The sequence below is a fragment of the Heterodontus francisci genome, chromosome 6 (genome assembly GCF_036365525.1).
Source record: "Heterodontus francisci isolate sHetFra1 chromosome 6, sHetFra1.hap1, whole genome shotgun sequence".
Lineage (NCBI taxonomy): Eukaryota > Metazoa > Chordata > Chondrichthyes > Heterodontiformes > Heterodontidae > Heterodontus > Heterodontus francisci.
In genome coordinates, this window is record NC_090376.1 from 79,002,816 (window position 1) to 79,026,010 (window position 23,195).

The 23,195-nt window shown below is 42.8% G+C and overlaps 2 protein-coding genes across 4 annotated transcripts in view; one reads left to right on the top strand and one right to left on the bottom strand.

The window, feature by feature from the left end:
* The window catches only part of dlg2 (discs, large homolog 2 (Drosophila)), a 1,345,388-nt gene extending 1,339,530 nt beyond the window's left edge, over positions 1-5,858 (bottom strand). The window contains exons 1-3 of one of the 3 annotated variants that reach the window (XM_068033932.1): positions 5,678-5,858; positions 2,191-2,357; positions 979-1,654 (exon numbers count right to left, since the gene is read on the bottom strand). In XM_068033932.1, coding sequence (XP_067890033.1) covers positions 979-1,102 — 124 coding nt within the window. In that variant the 5' untranslated portion in view covers positions 1,103-1,654; positions 2,191-2,357; positions 5,678-5,858. Of the gene's footprint in view, positions 1-978; positions 1,655-2,190; positions 2,942-5,677 lie in introns of those variants that run through there. The other 2 variants (XM_068033931.1, XM_068033933.1) reach the window with 2 other exon arrangements.
* tmem126a (transmembrane protein 126A) lies at positions 2,339-22,306 on the top strand. Its single transcript, XM_068033936.1, has 5 exons — positions 2,339-2,535; positions 3,192-3,307; positions 14,190-14,383; positions 15,175-15,289; positions 21,191-22,306. Exons 2-5 carry the CDS (start codon positions 3,201-3,203, stop codon positions 21,390-21,392), a joined length of 618 nt encoding a protein of 205 aa, XP_067890037.1. The 5' UTR covers positions 2,339-2,535; positions 3,192-3,200; the 3' UTR covers positions 21,393-22,306.
* Positions 22,307-23,195: the final 889 nt, after the last annotated feature.

Here is a 23,195-nt window from a genome sequence, read left to right on the forward strand (position 1 = left end):
ACTGGGGACTTTGTGTGACAATATGGAATCAGTACAAAGTGCATATTAGGGCAATATTAATTTGCTTTTTGGTTAATAACTTGCTCTGCTACATTTCAATGGGTTGTCCAATTTCCTTCAAGATTGGTTACTGAACAAAATATTTTATGTTGGCTCAGTTCAAAATCATGGAATATACAGTAGATAATTAAGATAAAAAATGCAAGATATTTACATTTCATTCACCAATACAAAATTTTAGATGCGACATTTTCATTTGTCTATTTACAGAAAGTCCCTATCTTTTAAAAAAAGGAATAAACTTTGAAAACAAACACTTCACTGCTATAGCCTCAGGTAGAGCTTTTGTTGCTGACTTTCAATAGACTTTGTAAGGTGATGAAGCAGCTTACTTTACACACATGCCTATCTGAGCAGGCTAAAATGTATAACAATTCAAATGCAGTCACCTTTTTGAATATTGAAACACAAAGCTTAGGAGAACCTCACTTTGTTCTGCTCTTGGCTTAGGGTACATATAATAGGCCAGAAGCAAATTTTAAAAATCAGCAACACCGGTGAAACAGTAAAATAGCAAGGAGAGAAAAATTGCTCTCACAAAATGCATTCTTTTAGGCATTTTATTTTAGGCAGACCCTTCCCACCACTCCAAAACTAAGTTAATTGTTGGAGTAAGATATATTCACGTGATGGAAGTTAGCTATTCATGCCTAGCTTGACCAAAGCCAAATTGTCATTTGTTTGAACAAGGACTGAACCGAATAAAAAACACTACGTCCTTTACATTAGTATGCACAATACTGAAATAATTAGAGCCATTTTTTCAAAATCTATCGCGTTAAAGTACGACACAAAACTCGTATTCTTGAAACAAGCGCAGTTGTGAAAACATTAGACAAGTCGGCACTTTATCGGTGATGAACATTTCAGTGAAGTTTGATACACATGAATCACGGCGACCTTGGAAACCTAACTCACCTTGTTTTTTCACCGGCATTTTTTTTCTCTCAAAGTGCGGTGTTTGATTTTTATCAGCATGAATCTTCTCCAGTTCTTGGGATGCTGACACCAGACACCGCTCGTGTTCTCTTCTCACTCCCATCAAGCTCAGCCAAAACTCCGTCAATCGTTAAACTTCCTCGTAACGAAAGCCCAAAGACTAAAAGTACTAAAGAATACAAACAAATCTCACACACACACATCCACAAAACTCCCAATAAAAATCTTTGGGAAGAAATTATTTTTTTAAAATTAAGTGAGAAAGGGATTTCCAAATGTTATATAACGGTAATTCACAGTCCAGTTCAAACTCAGAACACCAATAGGAATTGGGTTTTTTTTTATATAAAAACAGAATCCAAATCGATTACTTCCAAGAGAGTCTAGATTTGCGCTGTAACTCTTGGCAACATAAGGTGTTTCTTCGTCCCCCTCCTGTCTTCGTTTGGCAGCTTGTTAAATTTTCCAGCCAGATGGTAACGCACCGTTGATCAGGTTGGAGCCGGGAGCCACAGCAGGAAACAGCAGCAGTTGGTCGGTCAGCCCGCACTGACAGTCCCCAACATTCATCCAGCAACAGCAGTATTCATCTCACATCAATTTCTCATTCCTGCGAGGAGCTGCTCCTGACGGTCTCGACCACCATCCTGTGCAACTGTTTAAGAGAAAAATGAATCAAAACAAACAGAAATATCCCTCGATCCCGAATGAAAGGACCGGGAATCGCGCGAGTACTTGGAGAGTGATCTTTCCAAATATGAATACGCCACAAAAGCACTGTAATTTTTAAGTGACCGTTGTTAACTTTTATGTGTGATTCCCCAGCTCACTGAGAATAACAAGGCCTACAGCGTATCTCAGGATATAATGGCACAAATTCAAGAACTGAAATGCTGCCAAGCAATAAGGATACGGCAGGCCCGGCTCCGTGTGTCCTGGTGCAGTTTAGGGCGGATTTAACATGGGACACAGGTTAAAGGGCCAAACACTGAGGCACTGCGACACCTGCCGGGTTCATCTACTCAATTGGAATTTCTGTTCGCAACTTAAACATAAATAAAGCTTGGATAAGCTAAAACACACGTCCTAGCGGAAGATAATACTGTTTATACAAATCTGCTGAACCCTGCACAGGGCGATTTAATCTCTCCCCAAACCTTCCACCCTCCTCCCCTTAGCCCCGATTTTTACCCAGTCCTTGCACAACGGCTGCAGTTTTCGCTCAATAACGGAAGAGGCGCGCGCCACGTTTGATTGACGTCCAGGATCACCACACGGAAGTGAGGAGCCGCCCAAGGACGCACAACCGACCAATTGGAGCTGAGAAAGGGGGCGGGGATTCCTCAGTCATCGCACCGCTGGGAAGTGGGGTGAAAGAGGAAAGGAATTTGGTCAGATGATCAATATGTCTGCGTCCAGGCTATTGACCTAATATGAGAAGATAAAAGTTTGATATTCACCCCGCATTTTCTTTACAATAATCTACTCGGCAGCTATTATACTTGTTCGCAGTTAAGCTTCGAGGATCAAGCTCAGGTATATTTCTAAGTCATTTTATGAAAGACTTTCACACTTGCGACGCCACGGATATGACCAGACTTATAGAGTATTTCTATCATTTTCTGTTTTTATTTAATGTACTTTCACTGATTTGTTGATGGTTGTCACAGCACTTCTCCTTTGCGAACTGAACGTATCAAAGTTAGATCTACTGATGTTACTATCCTATACGGTTTATTTATAGAAATTTTGTGTATACGTTAGGTTTCGTGGTAATATACGAACATACAGAGTAGGAGTAGGCCCCTCGAGCCTACTCCGCCATTCAATAAGATTGTGACTGAACTGATTGTAACCTCAACTCCACATGCCTGCCTACCCCTAATAACCTTTAACGCCCTTGCTTATCAATAATCTATATACCTCTGCCTTAAAAACATTCAAAGACTCTGCTTCCACCACCTTTGGAGGAAGAGAGTTCCAAAGACTCATGACCCTCTGAGAGGAAATATTTCTCCTCATCTCTTTCTTAAATGGGCGACCCCTTATTTTTAAACAGTGATCCCTAGTTCTAGAATCTTACACAAGAGGAAACATCCTTTCCACATCCATATTTTGATGCTACTTCTGACTTGATAATTTATTGCAACAAGATATTTTAAATTACCTAATTTTAAGTCAAATTGTTGTAGGTATCGAGCATGGCGGATAATACGTTATTTACACGAGACCTACAACCTAGTATTCCCAACCCAAATATGATGGAAATGCTCCTCGAACGGTTTCAACGGCTTCCAGAATTAGACAGGTAAGTGGCTAATCCACATCCATACACAATTATTTATTGAACAATGTGAATGTACGATGCAATCGCTAATCGTGGAAATGGTGGTACATTTCAAAATAGTGTTGCTAAAAAAATTAAATATAGAACTTTCAGTTCACATCTACTTAAACTAAATGAAATTTAGCTAAGCAAGTTATGTTAATAAAAGCCTCAAATGAAGCAAGTGTTTAAAACACGTATTTATCCCGTGACAGACAATTTCAAAACAAATGCTCACAATCAGAAAATTAGCCTAACTATTTACAGTTGCCAATTTACAGGTAGTAGGTAGGAATCAAGTCAATTAGTTGTCGAAGATGCTATGTCTCCAAAATGGTCGCTAATTTATTTTCTGTAGTGTCCCTTAATAGTGGGGGACTCAATTATTAAAAACTGGCCTCAGAAAAGTGCACTGCACCACAGTTCAAGCATTTTAGCCATCATACCCAGTCTGTTGAATTAAGGGAACCACCATTGTGTGCGGACCAGTAAGGTTATGGTGGGGGTGGGAAAAGAATCAGACAAGGGTTCCTATTGTTGATCATTATATAGCAGTCCCTACTGAAATACATGTATGTAGATGTAAGGAGAGGGTAGAATTTGACTTGGCTGTAATTTTTAGAAGTCAGATAGCTTGCTACACTCTCAGTTGAGACACACTGAGGATTAATAGTCTCTTGGGCAATGTACCAATTACACCATTGACAGTGGACCATATCTTAGAGAAAAATGGAGATGAAAGAAAAATGAAAGTTGCTTGCCTTTTTCTGCCAGGAGGAATTATATCAACTTCCTCCCAAACACCTTTCTTTCTTTTGGAGCATTGAAGATCTAGCCAGGGATATGGATAGATATCTTATTCTATTGCCTCAATTCCTCGTCCAAGAAATGGGGAAATAGCATCTTGATTCACAGAGGTATTCAATTTTTATTTAAACTTTTTCTTGTTCTGGTCCCATCAATGTTATCCCTGGTTGAGTTGGTGGCAATCTCACTTGGCAACAATCTGAGATTAAGCCAGTCTGTTCACAACCTTGGTGTCACATTTGACCCCGAGATGAGCTTCCGGCCTATTTGTGCCATCACTAAGACTGCTTATTTCCATCTCCGTACCATTGCCCAATTTAGCCCCTGTTTCAGCTCATCTGCTGAAACCACCTGTCAAGAAACCATTCTGCTAAGAATGAGGCATATTAATTTCATCATATGAACATTAATTTGTAAACTGTGGCTGGAGTGAAGAGATGACTTGTTTAAAGAGATCACCAGACATTTGGCTGGAGGGATTTGCATACTAAGAGACAGTGCTTGGAGAGACAAATCAACTACTCCCTGGTCAAATTAACCCAAATGGAGTTTATTATCAGACATTGAAGGTGTAAGAAAGCTTGCAATCCAGTGTCTGCTGAGGTGGAGAATCCACAAACGCAGGAGTGGTTAAACCAGCTGATCACATGACTAACCTGCTGGCCAAGGCTTTTTTTGAACTAGACACATGACAGTTTGAAGACAGATTGCAACTGAACCTGGAACAACAGAGCCTCTCTCCTGGCTGGCGATCTCTCGCTTTCTCACAAACCTCCGGACCCACTGAAGTTGCTGAAACCTCAAGAGAAAAGACTCCTACATTGAAACAAGTTAAAGCATGCACTGCGCCCCAATGAACAGCAAGAATTACCGGCAACCAAAGACTCCATATTGAACTCAAAGGACTGTAATTACAACCCAGCTATTGCCTCAGATATTTCCCCTTTATTCTTTGTACTTTTTCTGTCTCTGTCTGCGTGTATGTTTATAGTGTATGCATGCTAGCGTAGTTGTTAACCGAATTAGAGTTTAAGGTTAATAAACTTTCACATTTCATCTTTAAATCTAAGAAAACCTGTTTGATTTCTTGGCCTTACAATTGGAAAGCAGTGAACAAGGATTCACCTGAGGGGGAGCTAAAAACACAGTTTTTAAAAATTAAACCCTGTTACGGTTAAACCAGGCAAAGGCTGAGAGGGAACCCTTGGACCCCTTTCTCACCTGGTCATAACACACCGTTCATGCCTTTGTTACCTCTAGCTTTGACTATTCCAATGCACTCCTAGCTGGTTTCCCATGTTCTACTCTCTGTAATGTCATGCAGATCCCCACCTGCCAAGAATGAGGCATATTAATTCTGTCATATATGAACATTGATTTTAAACTGTTGCTGGTGCAAGGAAATGACTTGTTAAACAGATCAGCTGTGGCTGGAAAAACATTTACATACTAACAGACATGCTTGTGGAGACAAAGGACCGTTCCCTGACGCATTCAACCCACAACGGACTTTGATCACCAGACATTGAAGGTGAGGAAACTCACATTCCAGGATGACTGCTAAGATGGTCGAATCCACAAACAGACATGGTCAGACCAGCTAGTCACATGACTAACCTGCTGGGCAGCCTGAGTTTTTTGAAATACATCAAGAAATGCTGGAAATACTCAGCAGGTCTGGCAGCATCTGTGGAGAGAGAGAAGCAGAGTTAACATTTCAGATCCGTGACCTTTCATCAGAACTGGCAAAGGTTAAAAATGTAATAGGTTTTAAATAAAAAAAATGTGGGAGTGGGGCATGAGATAACAAAAGGGAAGGTGTTGATAGGACAGGGTCAGAGAATAACTGACCAGAAGGTCATGGAGCAAAGGCAAACACTATGTTAATGTTGTGCTGGAAGACAAAGCATTAGAGAGGGTGTTAATTGACAGAAAAATGAACAGCCCTGGCCGAAAGCACAAACATGAAACGAAACAGCGAGCAGGCACATGGTAAACAAAGAAATGAATGATGGAACAAACTAAAATAAAATAAGAAAAAAGAAAAAAAAACTGAAAATTAAAAACGGTGGGTGGGGGGGTGCCTGTCGTGCTCTGAAATTATTGAACTCGGTGTTCAGTTCGGCAGGCTATAGCATGCCTAATTGGTAAATGATCTGCAGCATTTTGCTTTTATTTGAGTTTTTTTTTTAAATGTACAGACAGTTTGAGAGAAGAGGGACTGTTTGCTCCTGGTATGGGAAGATCTCCCCTGTCTGCTCCTAACTCTCACAGAACTCCAAATCCACTGAAGACACATGAACCGCAAAAAATTCTCCTACATCAAACAAGGTTCAAGAATACTGGGCCCCAACGAAAAGCAAGATCTACCTACAATCAAGGACTCTACAGCAAGCTTGAAGAACAGTAACCAAAACCATCTTCAGATATTGCCTCAAACTTTTCCACTTTATTTCTTCTCTTTTCTTTCTCTATCTGCATGTGTTTTTATCGCGTATGTATGCTAGCATGGACGCGTCGTGTATCCGTAGGCGTTAACCGAATTAGAGTTTTAAGTTTAATAAATTTCAACTTTTCTTCTTTAAACCTAAGAAAACCTGTTTGGCTGGTTTCTTCGCCTTACAATTGGAAAGCGGTGAACAAAGATTCACCAAGGGGGAGCTAAAACGCAGTGTGTTTAAAATTAAACCTTCTTATGGTAAGACCAGGTGAAGGCTGAGAGGGAACCCTAGACCCCTGTCTCACCTGGTCATAACAGTAAGTTATCCAAACTCTGCTGCCTGTGTCTTAACTAGCATCAAGTCCCGTTCACCTATCATTCCTGTGCTTGCTGACCTACATTGGCTCCCAATCAAGCAATGTCTTGATTTTAAAATTCTCATCCTTGTTCTCAAATCCCTCCATGGCCTCTCCCCTCCCTCTCTTTCTAATTTCCTCCAGCCCCACAACCCTCCAAGATATCTGTGCTCCTCTAATTCTGGACTCTTGTGCATCCCTGATGTTAATCGCTCCACCATTGATGACCGCGCCTTCAGTTGCCTAGACCCCAAGCTCTGGAATATCCTCCCTGCACCTCTCCGCCTCTCTTTCCTCCTTTAAGACATTCCTTAAAACTTACCTTTTTGACTAAGCTTTTGGACATCTGACCTAATATTTCCTTTTGTGGATTGGTGGCATACTTTGTTCTATATTGCTCCTGTAAAGTGCCTTGGGATGTTTTATTATGTTAAAGGCACTATATAAATATAAATTGTTGTTGTTGAGTCAGAGGTTGTGGGTTCATTCCCACTCCAGTGCAGTCCTGAGGGAGTACTGCACTGCCAGAGGTGCCATCTTTCAGTTGAAACATTAACCCGAGGCCTGGTATTTCTCAGGTGGATGTAAACAATCCCTTGGCTCTATTTCAAAGAGCAGGGGAGTTCTCCTGATGTCCTGAACAATATTTGTCTCCCAACCATAAATACAAACATATTATCTGGTCATTATCACATTTGCTGTTTATGGGACCGTGCTGTGCACAAATTAGCTGCCCCCATTTCAACAGCAAATCCACTTCAAATTTCTTCATTGGATCAAAAGCACTTGAGACATCCTGAGAGTGTGAAAGGCCCCATGTGAATGCAGTCATTCTTTCCTATGAAATTCTCAACCTACAAGTTCAATTATCTTAACCTTGCATAAAATACCTAGCAGACTTGGATCCCCATCACACTCAACAATTAACAATGACTGTTTTTATTGTAATAGAGGTTTCCAGGATTATAAAAAGGACCACATAGATAAATAGTGAAGAACTGTTTCAACTAGCCGACAAATCATTAACGGGGGCATAGAATCGGGATAATCGCTAGAAGAATGGAAGGGGAAAAGAGAAAAATATATTCAGAGGGTCATTAGAACATAATTAACAACAGCAACATGGTTATTGAAGCAAACTATTATTTAAAAGGGACCAGAAGTATTTGAAAAGGAATATAAAAATTTTCAGGGGAACAAGACTCCATTGGATATCTCTAATTGAAGAGCTAGCACCAACATGATGGTTGCCTACTAGAATCTTCTAACAAATGAAAAACCTGTTCAAGGATTTATTTAAGTGTGTGAGCTACAGCAGTTGGAAGTTAAGACTGATGACATTCGGAAATTAATTGCCAGGGCTCTGCTGGAGGTCAAAGAGCTGGCATGTCAGTATCCCCTTTCCTTTCATTCTCAACTTAGGGACGGTTTAATTTTTTTTTTTAAATCCCTGGGATCAATGCTCCCTCTAACTTCTATTTGCTGTGTACTTGTGCAGTTTAGAGGGTTATTGCCTGGGTTATGGTTTCTCCTGCAATGGGGGAAGGCAAGGTACTCTGCTGTAATTTTATTATTGTCTATGGCTTCCAGAAAATGTACATACAGCTTCCATTCAACAAACATGTCAATTCATCTTGAGCGAGATGCAACTTTCAGAAAGCCTGGAGAAAATTGGATTCTCTGCTATCTCAGAATCACAGAAGGAGGCCATTTGACCCATCATGTCCACACTGGCTCTCTGAAAGAGCAATGCCCTCAGTTCCATTCCCCTGCCTTCTCCATAATATGATAGAATTCTTCATCAAGATGGAGAGTGACGTAGTTGATTCTGAGACAAGGGTCCTGAAACTTAGTAAAGGAAACTACGAAGGTATGAGGCGCGAGTTGGCCATGACGGATTGGGGAATGTTAGTTAAAGGGATGATGGTGGATAGGCAATGGTAAATATTCAAAGAGGGCATGGATGAACTGCAACAATTGTTTATTCCTGTCTGGCGCAAAAGTAAAACTGGAAAGGTGGCCAACCAGGGCTTACAAGGGAAATTAGAGATAGCATTAGATCCAAGGAAGAGGCATATAAATTTGCCAAAAAAACAACAGACCTGAGGATTGGGAGCAGTTTAGAATTCAGCAAAGGAGGACCAAGGGATTGAGTAAGAAGGGGAAAATAGAGTACGAGAGCTAGCTTGCAGGGAACATAAAAACTGACACAAACTTTTTATAGGTATGTGAAGAGAAAAAGATTGGTGAAGACAAATGTAGGTCCCTTACAGTCAGAAACAGGGGAATTTATGATGGGGAATAAAGAAATGGCTGACCAACTAAATGCATACTTTGGTTCCGTCTTCACAAAGGAGGACACAAATATCATACCAGAAATGTTGGGGAATGCAGGGCTTAGTGAGAGAGGAACTGAAAGAAATCAGTATTAGTGGAGAAATGGTGTTGGGGAGATTGATGGGATTGAAGGCCGATAAATCCCAAGGGCCTGATGGTATGCATCCCAGAGTACTTAAGGAAGTGGCACTAGAAATAGTGGATGCATTGGTGGTCATCTTCCAAGATTCTATACACTCTGGAACAGTTCCTACAGATTGGAGGGTAGCTAATGTAATCCCACGATTTAAAAAGGGAGGTAGAGAGAAAGCAGGGAATTATAGACCAGTCAGCCTGATGTCGGTAGTGGGTAAAATTCTAGCGTCCATTATCAAAGATTTTATAACAGAGCATTTGGAGAACAGTGATAGAATTGGGCAGAGTCAGCATGGATTTAAGAAAGGGAAATCACGCTTGGCAAATCTACTAGAATTCTTCGAGGATGTAACTAGTGGAGTTGATGAGGGGGAGCCAGTGGATGTGGTTTATTTGGACTTTCAGAAGGCTTTCGACAAAGTCCCACATAAGAGATTAGCATGTAAAATTAAAACGCATGGGATTGGGGGTAGTGTATTGCGATGGATAGAAAATTGGTTGGCGGACAGGAAACAGAGTAGGGATAAATGGGCCTTTTTCAGAATGGCAGGCAGTGACTAGTGGGGTACCACAGGGATCGGTGCTAGGACCCCAGCTATTCACAGTATATATTAATTATTTAGATGAGGGAACTAAATGTAATATCTCCAAATTTGCAGATGAGACAAAACTGGGTGGGTGGGTATAATGTGGATAAATGTGAGGTTATCCACTTTGGTAGCAAAAACAGGAAGGCAGATTATTATCTGAACGGCTATAAACAGAGAGGGGAATATGCAGCGAGACCTGGGTGTTCCCGTACACCAGTCGGTGAAGGTAAGCATGCAGGTGCAACAGGCGGTAAAAAAGGCAAATGGTATGTTGGCCTTCATAGCGAGAGGATTCGAGTACAGGAGCAGGGATGTCTTGCTGCAATTATACAGGGCCTTGCTGAAGCCACACCTGGAATATTGTGTGCAGTTTTGGTCTCCTTATCTGAAGAAGGATGTTCTTGCTATCGAGGGAGTGCAGCAAAGGTTTACCAGACTGGTTCCTGGGATGGTGGGACTGACGTATGAGGAGAGATTGAGTCAGTTAGGATTATATTCGCTGGAGTTCAGAAGAGTGAGGGGGGATCTCCTAGAAACCTATAAAATTCTAACAGACTTGACAGGGTAGATGCAAGAAGGATGTTCCCAATGGTGGGGGAGTCCAGAACCTGGGGTTATAGTCTAAGGATACGGGGTAAACCTTTCAGGACTGGGATGAGGAGAAATTTCTTCACCCAGAGAGTGGTGAGCCTGTGGAATTCGCTACCGCAGAAAGCAGTTGAGGCCAAAACATTGTTTGTTTTCAAGAAGGAGTTAGATATAGCTCTTGGGTCTAAAGGGATCAAAGGGTATGGGGCGAAAGCGGGAACAGGCTACTGAGTTGGATGATCAGCCATGATCATAATGAATGGTGGAGCAGGCTCGAAGGGCCGAATGGCCTACTGCTATTTTCTATGTTTCTCCCCATAACCCTGCACATTCTTTCTTTTCATATAACTGTCTAATTCCCTTTTGAATGCTTCAATTGAACCTGCCTCCACCAGGTTCTCAGGCAGTGCATGTCAGCCCTTAACCACGCGCTGCGTGAAAAAGTTTTCCTCATGTCACTTTTGCTTCTTTTACCAAACACTTTAAATCTGTGCCCTCTCGTTCTCAATCCTTTGACTAGTGGGAACAGTTTCTCTCTATCTACTCTGTCCAGACCCCTCATGATTTTGAATACCTCAATCAAATCACCTCTCAGCCTTCTCTTCTCCAAGAAAAACAGTCCTAACTTCTCCAATCTGTCTTCATAACTGAAATTCCTCATCCCTGGAACCATTCTTGTGAATCGTTTCTGTACCATCACCTCACCGGTGTCCAAAATGGAAAACTGATTAGCAAGTGAGAGCATATCGGGGGACTCCTGCACTACCTGCCTGGTTGTCTTAGACTGCCTAGCAGTCACCGATTCCCTATCTGCCTGCATGATATACTAACCTGTGGTGTGACCAGCTCCCTGAACTTGCTGTCCATGTAGTCTTCCGCCTTGAGGATGCACAACAGTGACTCCAGCCGTCGCTCGACTTCCAAAACACAGAGCTCCAGCTTCTGCAGCCAGTGACACTTCCTGCAGATGTATTTGTTTAGGACACATACCACAGGCTGTACATTCCACTCGGCAGAGCTGCCCTGCCAAACCTTGACTTTACAGACTATTTATTTATAAGTAGAATAGCTTATCAGGTATTCTCCAACCAGCTCCTTCCACTGCACCAAAGCAAGAATCAAATACTGGAGGGTTAAAAAAGTAGGAAAATGGAGCACCTCCTTCCCCCTTCACCGAACTCGCCACTCACAAAACTCGAATCTCCACACTCAGCTTGCAACCTGCACACCGTTTCATATCTATAATATTTAGGGACTAATTCAGCTCACAAAAGCTCCTTCCGAGGATGGGGACAAACCAGGCTATTAACATATGCCCAGAGGAGGCTGCAAAGCCATCCTAGTTCTGGCAAAAGCCAAAGTATCCACATTTACAATTTAAAAGTACTTATCCTAACCCATTCCTGAAGCAGGTTGTCATGTTGCTTTCGGTGGAAATATGATAGAAAAGGTATCCCAAGCTGTAAATTCTAAGGGTAATGAAGCTTCTGTCCCAGATCGTTGCTCTGATAACTTTTACATACAGTTGGCACCCCAAAATTGTTTCCTTTTTAAAATGTTTCATTAAATTTATAATATTGGATCCACCTCTGCAATTTGGAGAGATGCTTCAGTCTCCCAATACTGAAAAATTACAAACTTGTACTGCCTACAAGCCCATTCTCCTTTAAATTGTAGTTCATCTGAATAATTTGACTTACAAATTCACTCTTCTAAGTCACTTTTTATTTGTGAGATGCAACATGCCATATATTCTGTGATTGCACCAAACAGTTCTTTTCTTTAAATTAAACGCTGGAACGGAATAGGGTGGCTTTTGTTGAAAAAAGTATTGAAGCTTTACCTGATGGAACTCCCTTGTTCTACTCCTCCTTTTGCTTATCAAATTTTGGAAGGTTCCTATCCATCTTCCCTCCCCGTTGCCTTGGTTTTTTCCTGCTTGTATTAACAACACCATAGCCGCTTAAGAAATCTGAATGTAGGCCAAAGAAAATAAAATCTTAAACTCTGATTGACATTCTTTTAGGCACCAGTTTTTCCTTCTCTGTCTCAAGCATTCTATTTCGGTTAGGTTATGAATTCAGTTGCGTAAAGCTAGGGACTAAAGTCCTTGCTCACGTTTTACTCTGCACTCTTCAGACTTTATGAAACAAATGTACACTGGCCAAGTTTTTTTTTCGACAGCATATATTCTTATGACTGCAAACTTCTAATGAGAAATACACAATATTGAAAATTCAGTGTTTGAGACTATTAAGAGACAGGAGGAGCCAAGACTAGATATAGATTTGCAAAGTGGGTTTAAATGCAGCAAAATAAAACAATCAAAGCAACTCAGCAATCTAAGGGGAAAAAATTGAATGGTATTAATATTTGGAATAAATGTTTGATTTAGTCTTGTATATTAGCAGGAAATTGTTACCGGAATTGCAGAAACATGGTTCACCCCAGAATATGGAAATTACCTCAAAATAAGCAGGACAATAAAATATTTCTGAAGGATGCAAAAAAAAAAAAAGAGCTTTTGTATGAACTTGGAAGTTCAGTATTCACAGAGAAATAAAATAGTTTGACTTGAATAAGCCACTAGTTGGGAAGCAAGATAGGAGTTTCCTACTGTATGAGAATAGGAATACATTTGATAAAAATAATGTAGTAATTGTTGACTTCAACTCAATATAATCTGGGAATCCTATAATAGGTGTGGCAATAGAATCAATACTGAATGTGATACAGTCACTCTCACCCAATGTCTTGTAGATGCCACTGGGGATAATGCACAACTAGACCTGCTACTTCCATCCATAGTAGTAGTCTAAATGATTGTTAAAATCTAGCACAGAAACTGGGTGATTTTGTGGGTTAGATATTAACTTGCACCATAAAGGTCCCATAAAAAGTGAGTTTGAGCAGTCAATGCAATTCTCAGAAGACATAGGAGCAGGAGTTGGCCGTACAGCCCCTTGAGCCTGCTCCACCATTCAATAAGATAATGGCTGATCTGATCTTTGCCTCAACTCCACCTTCCTGCCTGTTCCCCATTACCCTTGACTCCCCTATAGTTCAAAAATTTGTCTGTCTCAGCCTTGAATATATTCAATGTCTCAACCTCCACAGCTCTCTGGGATAGAGAATTTGAAAGATTCACGACCCTCAGAGAAGAAATTCCTCCTCATCTCCATCTTACATGGGTGACCCCTTATTCTAAAACTATATCTCCAGTAGGCAGTAAACCTCAGGCTTAGTAACTTAGTGTACTACTTCGCTCTCTCTTTTGCCCCTTTACTATCCTTTTCCTGGAGCAGTTTTAATAAATGTTCATGACAGTGTAGTACCAGCTCCTGTTAACTCTATCATCACATATCCACTATTAGTTGCTCCCCATGTCTGTAAATAGCCTACTTTCTCATCTAAAAACTATATATTCCTTTCCACAAGTTGTATTTCAAAATATTGCCACAATAAGTGATACGAGGTAGTTCCTCCCCGTGTACCTCAAGTTTCATGAACATTAGAGATTAAGTAACAGCTGATGTGAGATGTTCTGCACATTAGCTTCTGTTAGTTGAGATTTGTAATGAAAACTAGATTTATTCTTTTCCTCCCCACAGAAAGATTTTTTCATATGGACCGATCTACCTTGGGATAAATTCGGCATTTGCTGGTTTAATAGCCAACAGTTTCTTTCGAAGAATACTCAATATTGCACAGGCTCGTTTTACTTCCAGTTTGCCCATGGGAGTCCTTCCGTTCCTTTCAACTATAGCAGGGTATAATGCTGTTGTGTCAAAGCCTTTGCTTTCAGGTTAGTAAAGGATTTCTTAAAGATATTACAAAAGCTTTGTTTATACTACAGCTGCCCAGGCCCAAAAGAACAGTAGTTACATTCCTATTTTTAGTATAACAGTCTGTGCACTGTGGTATTATGTGCTTTATTTGAACAAATGAGTCATAATTAGCTTTATAAATGGAGATTTGGGAAGGGGAAGGAAAGAGAACGAGGTGGAAGTAGGCTTTACAGGGTTGGGGAACTATGAGGTTGGAGGCTGTGGACGGAGGATCTCCAGAGGAGATGAGATCAGTGACAGTCCTTAAATAAACAATGGCTTGATGTTCAGTAGTGGGGTTGTGGTCCAGGGAGAAGTAGGAGGAAGTGTCAGAGTTGGTGTTCGGCCTCTGCTAGGTAGAGGTCGGTAGACCAGACAACGATGTCAGCAGGTTTGATGCTGTTAGGATTGGACCTGAAAGAACAGTGTGTTGCAAGCTCACAGGGAGATAGGTTAGAGCGAGTGAGAGGCGCAGAGAAATTGAGATGGCCGTTCTGATGAAAGGTCACAGACCTGAAACGTAAAGTCTTTTTTTTTCTCCACAGTTACTACCTGATCTGCTGAGTATTTCCAGCATTTTTTGTTTTTGTTTCAGATTTCCAGCATCTGCTGTATTTTGCTTTTGCATTCGTGACAAAAAAGGTAGCAATAGGTTTTGAAGATGTTTATATGCCACCTTTATCAACTGGGCAGCTGTTTGAAATTGTTAATAAAGTTATAAAACCAGAAGTTCTCAAAGTAAAAAAAGCTGCTGCCTTTCTTTGTTTAGGCGATCTCAACTGTCCCACATGTGTCCTAATTCGAGGAGGATTAGTGGCTTCTCTAGCAGGAGGCCTATATCCCGTTCTCTTGGCCTTACCTATAAATGCTGGCCTTGCAACACGGTGAGGATTATTCTGTTGTACCACTATAAAGCCATCTTACCACTCAGAATTGTTTTGATTCTATAGTGATTCCTCAAACATGATGTACTGTTTTTGTGATTTACTTTTTGATCGTGGTGGTGGCTGCTGATGGGAAAAGCTGTGTCCAATGTCAAAATTGATTTTCTATAATGCGGATAAAAATTTGTCATTCAGTGAAGAAAAATATACTCACTATGAATACTTTATTGTACAAATTTATTGTAGCTAAACAAGTGGGGGGGGGGGGGGGGGGGCAAGTGGAGGGTGGGCCGTGAGATTGGAGCCACTGCAGCCCGCCATGGAACCCAATGCTGGGATTGCCGGCACGATCTTCCCGGTGGCAGGGAAGCTTCGCAGTGGGACCATGCTTTAAATATTGAAATGACCTGTTTGCATACATTTTAATGGAATTCTCCACGATCCTACCAACCGTTTCCAATCTTCAGGCGTGTGAGACTCGCATGCCTTCACGTTCCCATCCTTGAAAAGCTGGCGCCACCGAGGCAAGAGTCCTTAGTGCCTGCAAAGGTTGGTAGGTAATACCCTGCTCTTCGTATTTGCAGCGAACTTGGACATTTGCATTAAATTTAAGTAGTCAGAAATGATGGGGCGGGGGGGTTCGGAACTCTGCATTCATTAATCATGTATTGGTAAGGGGGGTGGAAGGGGTGAACTCTGCATTGCTCTGTTGGCAAGGCGGATGGAAGGGGTGAACTCTGCAAGTGGATAAACTGTTTGTTGGGGGGGGGGGGCGCGGGGGTGGCAACTGGGAAACTGTATAGGTTGCAGTTGTCGGTCGTCTAGTGCAGGCAACTGCAATGATTGCTTCGCACTTATTTAAAGTTTATTCGCACAACTTCATGCGATACCATACAGCTCGTGCTGGAACACTGCTGAAGCAGGAATTAACACAAATCTCTGCCCAGATAGGTGAAATTGACCTTGTGAAGGAACCCAAAGTTAGGAGGAGCACATAGATGGGTATGATCCACCCTGTCTTCCTGGATCCCCTTGCTGTCATGTGGCACCAGAGGCGGGCAGGTACGGCCCATGAGGAACCTCCCAGACGTGAGCAGCAGCCTCCACCAAGGCGCAGAGTTGCCCATACACACCAGCGAATCTATAGACCTTGAATGACATACCTGCAGATATCTGAATGCCAGTGTCAGAGATGACCAGAGAAGTCGTCATGCAGTTATGCGCACTAATGAATAATGGCCTGCAACCAGTGGGCTTTGGTGGTCACCCTATGCCTGCGGCCCTCAGTTACTGTGGCCCTAAACTTCTACGCCTCTGGATCATTCCAGAAATTCACCGGTGACCTGTGTGGGGTATCTCAATCCACAATGCACCGCTGCATAAAAGAGATCACTGATGCTTTGTACAGGAGAGCCAGCAACTATGTTTGCTTCAGGGTGGACCCTGAAAGTCAGGCTGAGAGGGCCGTGGGATTTGAGGCCATTGCGGGATACCCACAGATTCAGGGTGTCATCGACTGCACTCTTGGCCATCCCGGCTCCCATGGAACAACCAGTCACATACATAAACGGAAAGGGCTTTCATTCCATCAATGTTCAACTCTTGTATGACCACAGGAAGTGCTTTCTGCAGGTATGTGCCTGCTTCCCAGGCAGCTGCCATAACTCGTTCATGCTGCGGCAGTTCCAGGTGCCGTTGCTGTTCACTCCCCCTGCTCAGCTTCAGGGGTGGATTCTTGGCAATAAGGGCTACCCCTTAATGACATGGCTTATGATGCCGGTGAGGAACCCCAGCAACGAAGCAGTAGAGTGCTCCTACGGCTGCCATGGCTCCACCCAAGCTACTATCGAGCAGACCATCGGTATGCTGAAGATGCGCTTCTGCTGTCTCAGTAGATCTGGTGGAGCCCTGCGGTACACGCCAGACAGGTTTGGGCACATCATTGTAGTCTGCTGCGTTCTGCACAACATCATGGTCCAGAGGGTGGAGGTCTTTCAGGATGAAGAGATACAGGAGCAGGACACATCCTCCGACCATGAGGACACAGCGGCCACTCAAGAAGAACCACTCATGGGAGCACAGAAAGCAGTAATGGAGGGCTGACGTGGTGAGCAGCAAGCAAGGGAGGCAAGGCAATGACTGATAACTGAGCAGTTCCGCAATCCCTGAAGTTCCACACGTTCCTCAGCACAAAACACCATCATGCATTTCGTCTCAAGTTTTCTGCCTCTGTAATCATGTGCAAGGTGATAGTTTGCAGGTGATTGAGCATCTGTGGAATGTGGCTCTCTTTTGAGTCGCCAACCTCTCAATGGATGAAGCCATCCGCTCAAGTGCTTGAGACATGGTAGCACTCATGGTATGGATGGACTCCCCCACTGTCAGCTCAAAGCTGCGCATGGCCTCTGGCATCTCCGCCTGATGTTGCCTTACCTCTCCCTGCAACTCCAGCATGCCCTGTGCTGCTGACACCAAAGGCTCAGCATAGGCCTGGACACCCACAGTCCTCTGACTGTTCGAGGCCTTGGCTGTCCCGGCCTCAGCCAGTTGCTCGGGCGCGTGTATTGTGCTCTCAGCAGCTTGTGAGCCTGATTCTACTGCCGATCGGATACCCACCCAGGTGAGAGTATCTGCACTGGTGGAAGGTGTAGGAGAATCATGGGATAGTGCATCCTTTAAGTTTAGCTCATCCTCGGAGGTAGTCGTCATTCCCTGGGTCCCTGGTGAGCATCGCCCTGAAAGATACAATGAGAAGAACGGACATTTAGGTGTTAAGGTACGCATGTCACAATGAGGACAGCATTGGAGATGAAATTTTGAATCATTGTGTTTTGCAATAATCACTCTCATCAACTGAGATTCCAAGCTCCATGTCCAAAATGGCAAGTACTCCTTGTGTGCCAGCTAGATGCATTGCCTGTGACAGCAGCCTGAATTCGGGCACTCCACCTCCGGTCCTGACCGAATCCTTATTATGGGCCCTTTTCTCCTGAAAAAGCAAGGATGCAGTTAGCGAACATTGCCAAACGCCAGTGTCACGGTTGTACCAACATGGGTGCGTCAGCAACGCCTGGAGGATGCTTGGTCTGGCATATAGACTAACCCTCCCATAGGTCTGACTTGCTCTGAGATACTAATGAGGGAGACTTATTTCACATATGCTGCCACTCGTGCCATCAACCCTTCCTGACCTCACTGTCTCTGAACTGGCAATGGTACCCATGTGGCATACTGTGTGGAGACAACCAGATCACACTGAGCAATGTGGAAACTTGCCACTTACCATTGCTGAATGAAGGAGGTCATTGCCCCTCTTACGGCACTGCACCCAGTCTCATCTGATGACCTCACCGCTCCTGACCTCCTCTGCAACCTCCATCTAGGCTTGCTTGGTCAGGCGGGAGAACCTCCTCTTGCCCTCGCTGGGGAAAAGGACCTCCCGCCTTTCCTTTGCACCTGGAGGAGAATCAGCGGGGAAGCTTCACTGAACAGCGGGGCCACCCTTGGCCGGACCTCAGCCATCATTCAAACGTTGATCAGTGGGGCCTCTTGCTGAGTTTGTGATGTCTTCCACATTCCTACAGTGCTGCTCCCAGAAGTGTCAGGGAGAGAGTGAATGCAGGGCTGGCAGCCTTTTAAAGATGATGCCAGCACCTGCTCCAGTCTCAGATGATGCCGATCGCGGCATCGTTAATTCGGCCCCTGCCCTGAGATTGGGGGGGGGGGGGGGGGCGCGGCCGCTGTGCATACATTAATGAGCTGCCGGATGCAAGATTACAGCAGCACACGCTGTGAGCATGCCGGCCGCCATTTTTATCGCTCGCCTCTGCTCCCAGCGGGACAAGAAGATTCAGCCCTGTGTGTTTGAATGTGTCAAAAAATGAGATTCCTTCCAATCTTCTAACAGCTGTATATCGTCTGGAGTAAGCTTTCTTGGCTGATGACAGGAAGAATCAACAAACCAGTACGCTCACATCCACACCTAATTAGTCCATCATAAAGTTCCCATCCTCCTTGTAAAGTAAACAGTTCTGTGTGAATAATTGAGTTTGCATTTGACTGACAGTTGGTTTTTGAATTTGAAAAGCCAGATATTCAAGATCCAGGAATCTCTGGTTACTCTTCTGGGATGCAAAGACCAATTATGTTTCATAGGAGGAGGAGGAGGAGGAGGGGGCAGTTGCAAAATCTCATGAGAGGAAGAAGTAGGAATCTTAAAATATACTGATGGATTCTTTTAAGTTTTTTTTTAAAATTTAGCTTTAGAGTTGGACTTCCCACCCCCAACCCACATCTCCCCAATTTGTGCAATTATCTAAAAAATTGTTTACTGCAAATATTTCACTGCATAACTGTGTTTGTTCATCGGTAAAATAAAGTTGCTTGATGTTTGAAATATTGCTTTATAAGACTGCAGAAAGATCTTATTATGAAGGCATTAACTCGAGCCTTACCAAACAATTAGTATGCTAGACACATTAGCAAAAGCTTACCAAGTTGAAGGATAGGATAGATCGTGCATGAGTTGTCGGGACTTGGGACTTAACCCGAGATTGAGTCATGATATAAGGGCCCGATACTGCAGGACAAAGTTAGACAAGATCCAGAAGTGTAACGTGTTTGCATACAAGCACAAGGAACAGGAACAGTTTCGTAAGCTAGATCAGAGAAGCTCGTCAGATACATTTGGCCTACAAGTTACCTCTTGGGAAAGCGAGAGATGAATTGCGGGTTTGGGGGGCAGGGGAGAGTTGCTTAAATTGTATTGTAAGTACTTCCATTTTTTGTTAAATTTTGCAGACTTGTGTTTTATTTGGGAAAACTGAAAAAGGATTCCATAGGTGCTGGACTTTTTCTTTTTAAAAAAGAAAACAAACAAAAGGTCTTTTGAATTTAGTCTGTAAACAGCCCTTACTGGAACTCACCTAATTACCCAGCAGGGTTTTTTTTGACTTGGAGAAGATGTTTACAGAGAAGTGACAGGTCTAGATTTATCAGGGGCAGGAGGCTTGACTCTTGAAATTGTTTTTTGTTTCACTTTGGACAGTCAGTTGGAGTTTTAAAAATCAACCTGAAGGGCAAAACCCCAACTCCGCCTGTACTATCTCTTTGAAAAGACTGCCAGTTTGTCCATCTTTTTGAGAAGCTCTTAGAAACGAGTGTAAGAAATAGAGAAATTGATGCTACATTCGTCCTGAAAGGTCTGCTTGAAACCTCTGTTGCCGCATTTCTCCCGAGACATTGGAAAAATCTGTCGGATAAATCCTTGACGCCGCCTGAATGAATTGTTCCAGAGAAAGATCCCAGTGACAGCTGTCTGCGAGTATTTGGGACGCCATTTTGTATTATTTTCTATTTTGTAATAAAGCTCTAAAGAGAAAATCTCTATTTTTTGGTTAACCAGTGTGTGAGGGGCGAAGGTAAAAGGGAACTTTCATATTTCACTCTGTTAATGCTGTGCTTCGTTACTGGTTATGTCTTGTTTTGTTGTTTATTAAAGAAACCTGGCTGGAGTATTTTATTCGAGGATAAAGAGTATATGATTACTCAGGTACTGATACGGTCAAACATTTCAATATGTGTTGTGACCTGTGGAACAAGAAAAGACAATATACTGCTCCCGCCTCGGTCGTAACAGTATATACCGGAGTCTTTTAATTTTTGTGTACGGGGGCTGGCATTCGAGTTATCATATGCAGCAACTCATTGGTTTTGTTATGTATCTGGCCCTCAGTTGCAAAAGATTGGACATTGTTGCTCTATAGCATCTGCAGAACTAAAGACTAAAAAAAAAATCAGTTCGTCAGACTGAGGTATTCTGCATCTTTAAATCAAAGTTATACATACACGTACTCAAAATAGTATTTATTTTCTAACTGCATTTTACTCTCTTTGGTCTAGGTATAATACAGCCCCAATGCCACAAAAGGGAAATATTATACGATTCTGGATTGCTGTTTGTCAGCCAGTTATGAGGAAACTGAGCTTTGTGTTAATCCTTCAAGCTATCTTTGGAGTCTATCTAAGTTCCAAGCACTATGCAATTTACATGAAAATGTTGGCACTTCCTCCAGCTCATATAGATCCTGATCGGAATGGATAAATTGGGGAAAAACGTATTTAATTTCTCCAGTACTTGGCAACATAGATCAACACTGGTGAATGCACGATACTACAGGAAGATAATTTTTTATGTGAACTTATTAATAGCTTGTGTAATAAAGTGATGACACAACCAAACAGGCTCAAATCCACAACAGACCCAAAGTTGATGCATCTACAGTAATCTTATTTTTGTGTCCTGTGCTTATGTGGCAGTGTAAGCCGTGGCTCAGTTGGTAGCACTCTTACCTCTGAGTCACAAGGTTCAAGTCCTGCTCCAGGGTCTGAGCACTAAAATCAAAGCTAACACTCCAATGCAGCACTGAGGGAATGCTGCAGGGTCAGAGGTGCTGTGTTTTGGATGAGATGTTAAACCGAGGCTCCATCTGCCTGCTCGGGTGGATGTAAAAGATCTAATGGCATTATTTCGAAGAAGAGCAGGGTCCTGACTAATATTTATTCCCTCAATCAACATCACAAAAACAGATTATCTGTTCATTATCACATTGCTGTTTGTGGGAGTTTGCTGTGTGCAAATTGGCAATTGTGGTTCCTACATTGCCACAGTGACAGCACTTCAAAAGTACTTCATTGGTTGTAAATTGCTTTGAGACATCTGGTAATTGTGAAAAGTGTTATATAAATGCAAGTTTTTCTTTTCTGTTTTTTTTTGAACCATAAACTTCAATTAAGTGTTGTATCAGTGTAATCTTAGTCAATCACTTTAAAATTCTGCTCATTGTTAGAACATATTGATACTAAAAAAAATCTTGAATGTAAATCAAAACATGTACTTGCATCCTTAATACAATCAAATAACTGATGGAAGTAGTAGTGGTGGTTTCCTGGATATAATAAACAGAATTTCTTAATTCTTGATATAATAAATTGAATAAAATGAATTTAATGGTATAATTTGATTTCTCCCTTTTTTCCCAGTTTCCCTGTCCAAGAGGGCATCTTGGAAACAGCTCTGTGATTCTTCCTGCTCAACAAGAAAATATATTCTGCACCCAACAACTCCCAGCAATGCATGAAAGCAATCCCTTATCTGCCTTCATCCTGTCCCTATCTCACCCCTCCCATCTTGTCTCCTATATCCCTTTCCCTAATTGATGAATTACTGATAATTGGCAAGTGTACCATGTCACATAAAAACAAATTGCTGTCCTTTCCCCGATTGCTAAGGGAATTGGCCTACTCCTTCATCCATCACAATCTCCTTCCTGTTCTCCCACCTAACTTCCTATTCTGCTTTTGTTAGACTGTGTTTTGGTGGGCCAGATCTTGTACTCGGCCGGAAGGCGGGTTTCATGGTGGGAGGTGCTGCTGGAGAATCAGCACAGAACCACCCGCCACAAAACCCAATTCCGGGATTACAAGTTCCAGTTTTCCCGGGGACGGGATAGACTGACGACGATCTTCCTGCCCAGAGGCCAATTAAGGGCCTCTTTCTGCCGCTGCTGGGATCTTACCAGTGGCAGGGGGCCTCTGCCGCATGGGAGGACGCCTTGAAGAACAAGGTGCCCTCACAGCAGGTTTGGGGGGGATGTCCCTCCGTGCGCAATTTGTGGTCCACAGAGGACTCCCCCGCCCACTTGGTAACAACTGTACCGTCTGGGACCCGCCCCCCCCCCTCTCTCCCATGGACTGAACGACCACCAACCCCTCACTGGGGCCTTCCAAACTGGCCCTGGCGACCCTGTCTCACCTACCTCTTCTCCGGTGTTCCAGCACTGGGCCTGGGTCTGAGGCCTCTGCAGTAGTGGGAGTGGCCACCGCTCCTGTCAGCCCTGTGTTTGGC